Source organism: Myiozetetes cayanensis, unplaced genomic scaffold (genome assembly GCF_022539395.1).
Source record: "Myiozetetes cayanensis isolate MyiCay16 unplaced genomic scaffold, myiCay2020 scf3, whole genome shotgun sequence".
In the NCBI taxonomy this organism is placed as follows: domain Eukaryota; kingdom Metazoa; phylum Chordata; class Aves; order Passeriformes; family Tyrannidae; genus Myiozetetes; species Myiozetetes cayanensis.
This window is the reverse complement of record NW_026087521.1, coordinates 66,537,695-66,549,949: the sequence shown is the minus strand read 5'-3', so window position 1 is coordinate 66,549,949 and position 12,255 is coordinate 66,537,695. Positions and strand designations below refer to the sequence as shown.

At 36.4% G+C, this 12,255-nt stretch overlaps 1 protein-coding gene across 13 annotated transcripts in view; it reads right to left on the bottom strand.

The window, feature by feature from the left end:
* EPS8 (epidermal growth factor receptor pathway substrate 8) overlaps positions 1-12,255 on the bottom strand; it is a 135,723-nt gene that overhangs the window by 53,233 nt on the left and 70,235 nt on the right. For all 13 annotated transcript variants that reach the window (XM_050323356.1, XM_050323353.1, XM_050323355.1 and 10 more), the window contains 2 exons: positions 3,049-3,139; positions 1,906-1,979 (listed from right to left, as the gene is read on the bottom strand). In XM_050323356.1, the coding sequence (XP_050179313.1) occupies positions 1,906-1,979; positions 3,049-3,110 (136 nt within the window). In that variant the 5' untranslated portion in view covers positions 3,111-3,139. The remainder of the gene's footprint in view (positions 1-1,905; positions 1,980-3,048; positions 3,140-12,255) is intronic.

The window sequence follows — 12,255 nt, the reverse complement described above, 5'->3', positions numbered from 1 at the left end:
CCTGGCAACTGCAGCTACAGTTTTGTTATACATCTACCAGCAACAAAAGAGAACCAAGATCAACAATTAATTTTACAGGAGGCAGCACGTAGCAGTTACATGGCAAGCATTTTCAATTACTACCTGAAATCAATTAAGTAGTGTGGAAGTAAAAGGCCGATTACCATTATATATCAAATTTACTCACTTGTCCCCATCTTCTACTGATATATGACTATCCCATCACATCTGATATGAAAAAGCTCAGAGAGATATTATTTTAAAAGCCCACAAAGATTAAAGGACATGGTTAAGACACTTACTGATACTGCTACATATACTCTTGAAAAATTATGATGATGACTTAAAATGAAAATCACAACACTCTCATAACATCTCATAAAGAATCTGCTAAGAGTTTTCTGCAAAGTCTCTTGCTTGTTTCTGTTACCACCTACTATTTCTGTCAACACTTGCAATCAGTTTGTTGAGTGAACCCATACAGGATGCAGAAATCACTGTTTAAAGTGATCAGTTCAGAATTTTCCTCAGTTGCAGTTCCTGCCTTCAGCACTATGTCAAGTGACTGACATAGTAGTACACCACTAGAAAATTGTAAATTTAAACTCAGAACAGTTCACATGCAATATCATGTTTAGATTGGATATTTAGGAAAAATGTTTTCACCAAAAGGGTTGTCAAGCACTGGAACAGACTGCCCAGGGAAATGGCTGGGTCACCACTCCTGGAGTGTTAGAAGACAAGTTCATGTGGCGCTTAGGGACACGGTTCAATGGAGGACTTGGTAGTACTGGGGTAATGGTTGGACTCAATGACCTTCAAGGTCTTCTCCAATCTAAACAATTCTAAGATTTTAAATCATGTTACCATCCCTGCCTTAACCTCTGAGGCCACTCCCAGCCACCACCCCACCCAAAACAGGAGGGAGAAAAGATCAGTTACTATTTGGCATATTGCAGTTATTAGCCACTGCTCTTTGAGCTTCCCAGTTTAACCTGCAGAAGAGATGGTAGATGCAAGAGGGCAGAGCAGCCTGAGGTGTGAGGAGTCCTGCACAGGACCGGTTTCTTACTACAAACCTCCTACTTCCAGTCTCATCAGTTGCACTGACTTTCAAAAGAGCATTTAACAACAGGCACAGATTTACACAGCAGAACATCTCACAGCCTCATTGCTGCTTCTATTTCCACTACCAGCACAGTTACCAGCAGGATGTATTCACAGCGGAGGAGGATGATCTGAAAATGGTGCAATTTGGTTGGCAAGGAACATGACTACATTCTGCCTCCACACTGATTTGGCATTAGGCTACAGAGTAGTGTATACAGCCAAGACAAATACCAGCATTTGTAGTTGGTAAGTGCAACAGCGTTTACGGATTTGTAACGTCACATCTGACAATCACAAAGCCACTTGAAAATAGCACACCAAACAGGACTTCAAATCTGCTACATCAAATCTAATTTCCATTAAATCCTTGTGTCAAAGAAGAATAACACTGTAAATCGCTTTTCTGCTAGCAGGGGATAAAGTTGGGGGAGGCAGGGGGTGGCACAGGTCATGAATCAAATCTATAGCACAAACTAGGTCCCTGAATGCCTTCTCCCTGGTACATACCTTAGCTATAGAATCACTCTCAGTTTTGTGATAAATGTTTTATACATTGCTGCCTTCAAAATGAGCAGGGGGGAGTTCTCTGCTTAGTAAACTGTAAAACTATTTTCTAGTTAACTTAGTTCATTTTATTAGGTATAAAATCACTTTCTTTTCTAATTCAGTTGACATTGACACCTATGTGTATGTACATAGACTCTCAGATTAATGTAAAATATTTCCACCATGACATCACAATCAATATTCAAGTAACAATTTAGCATAGAAGTGCAAAGAATTTTGCTGTCTTACCATAAAGAGCTTTTGCACTTGTTCTCGAGTTCTGCTCCCTCTCTGCCTGAGCAAATGTTGGGGAGCCATAGCCACTGAAAGAAAACATTTCTGATTAAATTCTGTATAGAGGTATTTGGCACTGGAAAAAACTCTCTCCTTACGTAGGACTACACATACCTCCAATATTAGTAACAGAGGTAGTGGATATTTGTTCTGTACTATGAATACAATGAAGAATGTTTCACTTAAGCTACAAGCTTTTCTGACCTCTTTTTTTTACTGCATTAATACAACAACAATGCACAATCAGGGTGTGGTACACACCATAATGTAAGTAACCAAAATCACTAAATAATTATAATAATAACATTAACAACAATAATAATGATAATAATAATAATGACTATGCCAAAGACTTGGGTAGGATTTGGGGATTTTTTCCTGCATACACAAGTGTTGATTGTTTTTAGCAATTTTAACTGTTTTTAATGTAAGACTTAAAATAACTATAATTGTCTACAACAAATGAAAAGGCAAGATGACTTCCTTCTAGTGTAACAACAAGAATGAGTCACATACGAGCTCACCTTAAAGGGACAACAACATGAAATGCAAAGACCAGCAGAGATGTCATGTTCCATATAGGAATACAGTTCTTTGGCATCAGCCAGGTAAATTCTCATTAGCCTAGAGCCATGCCCCTGATACAGGGATCATCCTCTTATCTTAGGCAAGGTAACACTTGCAGGTAACAATTGCTCGGTTCTGTTTACTGGGAAACAGTATGTTCTCACAGATGGAAAAGGCAGCCTCATCTTTTATGCATAAAAATGCATTCACTGAGAGCTAACCCTTAAAGATCTCAGGCATACAAAGACCTCTCTAAGTGAAACAATAAGTATGTTATGGCTACAGCAATTTGTTTTTCTGTTCCAGATGAGTCTATTCAGTAATACAGCTTTATCCTTACATTAATACAAAAATCAGTCAGATGATATCTATCAGTTTGGTTCCACAGTTTGGAAGTTGCACACTCTTTTACAGAAACTTTGTATAATTCCAATAGTTATAGCTCTATCTGAAATGAAAGCCTAAAGAAGAAAATACATCTTTTTTTTTTTGTGTATGTCCATAATAGGAAAATCAAAGGCATAACCTTACTTCATTTGGGGAAAATAACTTCCATATCCACCAGGAGGGGTGTTTGATATGTGTCCATTCATTCTCACTGTCGCTTACTGGGAGAAACAACCTGGGAAAAGAAACAACAGCCCATGAGTTGCAGTCTCTTAAAAGATGAAGGTTCAACACAGACATAATACAAACATAATGAGAAAATTACGGTTGAAATAGGAAAGAAGTTGCATCCACAAGCTCAGTTGTTATTAACTGCATCATGGTGATGCTTTTAAGACCCCGTTATGGAACTTCTCCCAATTGCAAATTTGATAGTTATTGCTTCAAATATTTTATAATTTAGTGAACAAAGCTATTATTTTTGATACAATGGTCTTTAGGAATAGCTTTAGAAATAAAAGGCTCACTAAACAAAGAACAACATCTACTGCACTAGTGAACAAGATATTCCAAATGGCAACTTTAATAGTCAAGCCTGATTTCAAGCCTCAGTTCATTTCTTTCAACTGAAACTTTTGAAATGGCTTTTTAAGACTTAAAAAAGCACCTTTTTTTTTTTTTAATAGCATTTAACGTCCTGAAAGTCTGGCATGCCAAATAAGATCTTCCATATAAAAGCAGTGCTGAAAAGGCTATGATAAAACAGTTTAAAAAATGCCTTCTCCCTTTAATACATAACATGCACACTGAAGTTAAAACTGACTATGGAAACCAATTTTCATAACCCTTTCATATTCAAATTCATATTCAAATTTATCATGGGTAAGTATTCTTTAATTTACATACATACATGAATAATGTAATTAGAATATTTCTCAACATCTCAGTCATTAAATAGAGAAAAAAAGACTTAACTCTGCAAAAAAGTCAAAAGTATATCAGACAAAATTTTTACCTAACAAAAGTTTCATTTCCAAAGTAAGCACAACCAGCTTTGTTTGTACGAAGACCACCTTACAACTAGCTTATCTTCTGAATTGCTAAGTCAACTTAGTGCCTCACTTTCACTGTTCTCTTCCTGTTTTACAAAGCAGCAGCAGCTGATGGACCTGCAGTACTTACTGGACTTTGTATCCACTTATATTCTGCTACGTTCCCCTTTCATGCAAAAAGACAATCAAAATCTGTTCTCAATTGTCACTTCAAGAGACATACAAGCTGCTTTCACTCTTCTGTATTGAGAGAACACAGTAGTTTTTATACCTTTCTAATGAACACCTGACATCTCCTGCCTCAGATGCAGTTAGAAAAGCTAACTAGAACTGAGCTGCATTTCATATGCCAAGCGAAATCACGTGGAAGTGTGGTGTTGCCATTAGTGAGCATATACTTAGTAATTTGGTTTAGGGGTTTTTTTATATTTATTTAATTTTCTTTTAAATCTTTGATTGCTCCTTGCAAAACCTCTTTAGTGACATACCTACATTTTACTTCATTTCCCCACAAATATATCACACATCCCACTTGCCTTTTATAGAGTGCAGTCCTTAGCAACTGTCTCCAATAAATTACTATCCAAGTGCTGCTCAGTTCATTATCAATTACAACCCTTGGGAAGCATCCAGAAATTGTCCCATGACTTGAAAGGATATAACTGTTCATTTTCTCAGCAGAATTTGCCAGGTCACTGTGCACTTCTTGTTCTGTTTCAGTGACTCCATGGACCAGGGCTACTCCCAGTGCTCTTCTCCAGCTCATGCTGCCATGAAGCTCTTCAACACTTCCTATACACTACTAATTCTTATCATCTGCAACCATTGCCCAATTTTCTGCCCTGCTTACTAGTTTACGCTGTGATTAGCTTCCTAAGAACAATCAGATCCAAAACATTTACACAAATTATCTCCATTGCTTGTTGGTATCCCCAGCTTCCTCTACTTTCCGTGCATACATTGTTTAAGATAACACTTATTTAATAATCCTATTTGGCATAATCTATAATTTTTAATCTTTTTCATAGTTGTATTTATAACAAATTCTGCAACTATCTGCTTTAAAGTGAGAACTGGGGAAAAAAACCTTGGTTTAAAACTCAGAATAATTCCTCTCCTCTGACATCTTAATCTGACAAATACTTGGTTTGTATTTGTATTCCACTTAATTTTATGAAAGTGGTGAAACAGAAATTTTAAGTAGAAGGAACGTAATATATTAGAATTTCAAGCTTGTGCCTTTGAAGTCCGCATGACACACTGCATTTTAAAGCAGCAATGAAGCTGAGCTGCAGATTTTCACACTGGGGAAAGAAAACATATCTGATGACTAAATACTTGCCCACTGTAACACATAACACCACTTAAAGTAAATACAAAAAGCTTCAAAGCTCTATTTCGAATGAAGTGATACTGAAAATCAGAAATCATAAATTTTTACTCTTAAAAAAAAAAGGCCAGTAGTTTGTTCTGCCAAGCACAAAAGCTTTAGTCAGTTTTAGCTGATGCACAAACAAAACACAACTTGCTATTTGAAAGTTGAGTAAAGCCAACAATATTTCCTGTCCCTCACGCAATTTTCCAATGCTTTTGAAAAGCCAAGACAACTACCTTGATATGATAATTTTAAGAGGCTATGCAATGTTTCTGTTCTTTGTTCAAGAAAGCTCTTGAATATGAATACAAACCCTTTACCATAATTATTTATAATTAGTCTATATATTTATAACAGCATCAAAGAGCTACTCATAATCCCCCAAAATTATAAGTCAATTTCATATCTTTCAATGTAAATGTTTCAGAAAAATAAATTTTAGGAAAACTCTTTAATTTATTTTTTTAATTAAGTGCATGATGGAGAAAAGGGAAAAACCACAAGAGTAACAGAATGTGCAGTGCTTTGTTTATTATTCCCTTGTACAACTTTCTCTGCTGTATTTCTCATCTCAAATGCTCTTTCATCTCTTTTAACCAGTCAGTCCTGTAGCAAAAGTCAACTCCTGCACACTGCAAAGACATTGTCATCGAGGCCTCTATTAATAAACTCCACTTCCTCTTTAATCTTCCCTTTCACCTCAGCCCAGCAGTTCACAGTAGCATACTCTGGTGTCCTAGCCTTTAAAATAAACATCCTTCACAATTATCTGTACAATCCCTCTTTAAGCAGGCCTGAATTATCAACAGTTTACTTATGAATAAGCCCAAAAATGGTCATGTCTCAGGATCCTGCAAAGAAATCATGCCTACTCTGAAAGAGAAGTATTTAAAACCAGGAAAATTAAATAAGAATTCAAGAAGAAAAGAATAATAGGAAAACTGATAAAATAATAATGCATACCAAGACATATATAATAAGGTGTTTATCTCTTAATATATTAAAATATTACATTACTAAAACAAGTAAGAAACTAGTTATAAATATGAAATCTCTAAACACAAATGAACACTAAATTATCTTCTGACAGGATTAGAGACTGAACAAAAATAAATCCACTTCACTGCTGCCATCAGCTTTATTTTTGAATATATCAGTTTCCTGATAGTCAGCAGCTATGTAAATGGGGTCCAGCCTTTCTAACAGACAAACCATTTCTGAGACAGATGTACTTTGATTATTTAGTAGTCTGCAGGTCATCTAATCCCAAGCATGGGGAGAACCATACCAGTATACAACATGATTCTATCACTCATAAATATTCATTCTTAAAAAAATGTCCAAATGCAAAAATACTCTTCGTCTTCCTCATCTTGTAGCGTGGCACCTAAAGAAAGCAATGAAATTAACGTGCAAAAAGCTGACACATCAACAACTTGCATGTCATGCCATCCAATTTCCTAGGAGTTTGAAAGTAACAAACCCTCTCAATTTATTTAACCCCTACCACCACCTTTTCTAGAAAGGCATAGATATTTCATTTAAGAAAATCAGATATTCCAGACACTGGTGCTCTTTTCCACTCATCCTGAAGCAATCAGTCCCACCCAGTGGCAGATCACAATATCATATGGAAACAAAAAGAGAAACAATGTAATGACATGGGTATTTTAGAAATTACAGAGGAGGAAGGGTTAAGGAGAGAAGGATGTAGGGGAAGGAAAAGGAAAGCCAGTAACAGTTGGAATGATAATTATCTACCAATTAAGAAAGTGTTTTTAGCAACAAGCCATTGTTATATCATTGTGCTCCCAACCCCACCTCCCCCCTATCCCCGGAGAATTCTGCCCAAGATAGAGCTGCAGGCACAGGGTGCAGCTACAGCCTAAACAACCACGGGTGGATTACTACAAGGTAACACTTTTCTGAAGTGGAACTGACAGAGTAGTAATATCAGATAAGGACACTCTCTCTCCACCCTTATCCTTCTAAAAATATCATAGAAGGAGAAAAACAACGAAAAGGTTCGATGTACCCATGCTACACTGTGTATTCAATAAAAATGCTCCTTATTGCTATCCCCCAGCATTGAGCACTGCTATTCTACAGAACGTACAAAACCCACTTAACTTGCTGCATGACTTGCTGGTTTTCATCTGTTTCTTCTCAAACTGCATCCTGGTCACCCACACACACTTTCCCTACTTGTGTTAAGTTTTTAAATAGTATCTCCTTGTTGTTCTGACCCATCACTATCCTATTTGTATTTTTGCTCCAGCCACAAATTTTACAAATTGGAAATTCTGTGCAGAAATATGTCCTGAGGAGCCACATGAAATGTTGCTGCTGCCCCTCTGCTTCGGGACTTCCTTCAGAGCACGACCACGAGCAAAAACACAAGTTCTGCTGGTTGTTCAACACCTTGCCTTGAGATAAACACCAACATGCACATGCATGCATAAGAAAGTAATACTTCAGAAATGATCCCTGGAGATTTTACATCCTCAGTACACTGAACTCAGAATTTCTCTGAGAGAAGCTGCAATTGGTTGAACTGGCAGCAGCTTTGCACTGCTATGTTTTCAGTTTTCTATTAAGTGAATTGGAGCATCCAAAGGCTGGTCAAAAAGATTACAGCAAAAATCACACAGAAAATTGAAAACCAGGTCCTACCAGTGGCGCAGTTTCAACACAAACATTTGGACTTGATTCACCTCCTGTTGTCCCCTTTGCTCCTCTCCAGCCACTCTTTATTTATGATGGGGGGGGTTTGAAGATTTCTGAGAAAGGAATATATATACTCGAGTACACACTCCTGTGTCCAAGCATCAGGACTTCAAGCAAATATGCCAATGAAATAGCCACAGTAACATCATTTTGAAAATGCTGTTAACTTTCATGTCTTCTCTGGATTCAGAGAAGTTGTCTGGCAAGGCCATGAGCACCAATTACGTTATTTTTAGTTTATACAAACCTGCACTAAGTTAAATCCTACGTTTGGATTTTAGTGCACCCCCAAAGAACCCTTCTGCTGGATGCAATGTTAGGTAACTGGGGTTCCTGCCAAAGAAACCTGGGATTGGGGAGGAAAAGACTGGATGTGACCCCATCTCCTCCCTGAATTTCACTCCTTACAGGAAGCTGAACTTATACCCAGAATATTATCTACCTGTTTGTGTAAGAGGTCAGAGGTGAAGGAGCATTTCAAGCAACCAAAGATGGTGACAGACAAATGAATACAACTCTGGGCAGGCAGAAGACAAGGCACACAGCACTGCCCAGGAGGAGGGATTTGTAAGTGTTTTCACCTCCACCTCTGCAGGGCAGCAGATGAGCTTGATCACTGCTGTTTCGTCCAGTTTCAAAAAGTGATTTGATTTTCATTAACGCTTTCTGAAATTTAACATTTTTTCCTCAGTCCTTTGTTAAGACTTTGTCCTATGTTAAATTCATTACCAATATTCCTATTTATTAAGAAAATTTGGTGTCATAATTATCAGTCAAAGCAGAAGACTTAATATGTTAATGCAAGAACTGTCTTCAGAGCAATAATTGTTAGTTAAAAGAAGAACTTGCTATTAGAAAACTAAGAGGATAAAAAATGTTCTTTAGGTCATCTTTTTCCTATTATGATATCTTTCAGTGATTCACTCTTAAGGAAATATTCTAACAATACGGTTAAGATAGCTATCTTTTATTTTAAGAAAGGGGAGAAATATGAAGACCAACAGGAAGAACTGAATTAATAAACTTCAGATAGATCGTGTTCACAGAGTTAACTCTTATTATTGACACACTAATAAAGACTTTGCTTGAAAACAGGTTCTTATTGTGGCATAGCAACCTATCCCCATTCATTTCACTCAGGTCTGGGTCATGATTTATAATTAACTGTATAGAAAGAAAACAAAACAGCTTTACAGATACAAAAGCTTCAAAGACTTAAAATCCCTATTGCAACAAAGGAACTTTAATAAATATGCCAAGCATTGAAGTCACCACTTGCTGCTATTTTTAATTAGAGAATTAAATACCTCATCCAAAGCAACATGCGTATTAATTACCGAGATCAGGATCATTATGCAGACCTTGCAGAATGTACCACCAGGGTGGAAGACCAGTCTCTTGTTTGATAGAAAAAAAAGAAAGGAGAAAAAGAAAAAAACCAAGCCAAATGCCCAGTCAACCTCCATACATACAGAACAGTTAAAAGAAAAAGGTGTCTATGGCACGTGAAGGAATTTGTGGAGGGAAGTAGAAAAAGGGATTATAATGTACCATAAAATGAGTATCTTTTATAAGTCTACCTCAAGTACAGTAGTAAGCTAGGAAAGGACACTATTTTTACTCATAAATCCGAACTCCAGCATGGCTACAACCCACTCAGTATCTCCACTTGAAAAGAGATGTATAAAAAACTTGTTCTGGTTTGGGTTTTTGGTGTTTGCTTTATTTTTTTTTCTTTCCTTTTTTTTTTCTCTCTCCTTTTTTGGTTTTTTTTTTTTTGGTGGTTTTTTTTTTTTTTTTTTTTAATAAAATCAAATAAACTCAACCTGCCTTGGAACCACTCACTGGTGAATTCCACTCACATAGCACAGAAACCACAGTTGTATTTCCTTTCTTCACACTTGGAATTTTTTCATTACTTCCTTCTATATTTTGTTACATCATACTTCAGATAAGATAAGATTTCAAAAGAGGGCACCCCAGACACTAATTTTAAAGTCAGTTTGCAGTGTACAACGAACAAGCCATCAGTTCTACTCAGAAATGCAAACTTACAAACAATATTATAATACTAATGTGCATGTTTAAAGGAGACAGAAGAACATTCATCAGGAAACAGTGTGAAAAGGGTGCTTCCATCCATATGCCATATGATCATGCTTCCCTGAAGATAACACATGTCAAAAAGGTAATGAAATTTGGATATAATTTTCCCTTCATGTTAAAAACAGGTTGTGAGTGTAGCTGCTGAAATACTTCTCAGCCATTTCTTGCACTGAGTCACTTGCAAAAATTTCAATAAATGATAAGACTGTAAGTATATAAAAATGAACAAGACAATATCTTCAGGTTTAGATAAAGTTTTTGTCTCATTCTGGCCAAAAAATGAAAGTACTTCCAACATGGTTAAAAAATTGTATAGTGCTGCAAGCTGACAAAATGAAACAGGCTAAACCACCTATCCACATTTATTTGCAAGTTAATAGCTGTGTCATGACACAGTGACACTATTAAAATTGGCGTGGTAGAGTTCGTAACAAAAGCTGAACTGAAAATATACAATGACATACTCTAACCATACCCTTAAAATTAACATGGAGGAGGAAGATAAAAAAAAGGACAAGACACTCTAATTGCCTCTCTAATTTAGTTTGATAGAATTGTGGCAAGATTTAATTCTTGTTTTCGCAAATTTGCTTTCCTAAGTTTTGGGTCTGTAGACCTTGTAGCCACATACACACACACACACATCCACTGCAGTTACTGTGGGCTCAGATGACTCCCAGTGCAAGACTTTCTTATTGCTCCCTACCCAAACTTCAACTCTATCCCTATAAAAAGAAAGAAAAAGGAGTCATACACAAATGCCCCACACAGCTGACACCTATTCTTAATGTGGCAGCACAAAGAATAAATCAGAACAAAGGCACGTTTCCATTAAAGTCCATCAGCTAGTTCCACAGAAGAAAAAATTTCTATGTCAGTAATAGGTTACAATCTTGAATTAAACAACACAAAAAAAGGTAAGCAGAAGCAACATCCTCTAGCTTCCCAATCACCTTAAACAGCCAAGCTTCATACCACTGTGGGCCACCCATTGATGGTATTCTTCAATGATACAGCATCATTAATTTAACCTTCATCTCTTTCACCAATAAAGTGCTCTGAATGCAAATTCAGATATATCTGAAAAGACTCAAAATATACTGTTGGAAGGGTTCATACTCTTTATTTTACTGTAAGATCCAAATTTTGTATATGGTGCAAAAAAAAAAAATAAAATTAACAGGGCAGTTTCCGTGCAGTTCAGTGAAAACAGAAAAAGGTCTTTTTAATGAAGGTGGACAAATACTTAAGATTGAAATGTTATTGATCAGACCACAGCAAATTAGCAATGCTGAGCTGAAAGATAAGCTCACAGTAGAGCTCAATAGAAAACCTAAAGTTTTTCTTTTAAAACTTAACAAATGAGCACATACTCTAATTATGCTAACTAACTCTTCAAACTTCCCTAGGGAAGGACTAAATCAAATAATGTGCAAGCAAGGCAGCAAACAAGGCTTCACAAGGCTGATATGCAAAAGCTCAAGACTTTAGGTAACATGACTTAAAACAAACACCACCATCACAAGTCTTGGTGATTAAGCAACTTTTTAATACACGCAAAGTTAGTAGAGTTTTTATATTTTCAGAAGTAATTTTAAATATTACCCTAATATTTTCAATGTAATTGCAACTTCATGTATATATGAAAATATTTAATTAATGTACAATTCCTGGAGAGTATTTGAATTAAAATCTACTCAGCATGTCTCCTAAAAGGGACCAGGTTTTCACTTGTCATACACACATAAAACACGTAAGAAGTAGAATTTGTCCTCAAAGCCATGTAGTTACGAAGCTGTAGTGAACAGCAGCAACAATGCCAATACCTGTGAGTCAAACCCATGCCCTAATTCAGCACCAAGGTTTGACTCTGAAGCTGGTTTATAGATATATACAAGAGAAAACTGTATGTTTTCTTTAAAACTTACCCTGTGCTACAGGGATCTTATTTCTTTCGAACTCTGGGACCTACAAAAATTAGTTTGTCTTTAATCTCTGGGGGAAAGGGTTGCTCCTGAAAGTTGGTATCTAAGCTGTCATCTAGATTATTATCTCTTCTATCATTCAATAATAGTACAAGTACATAGTAAT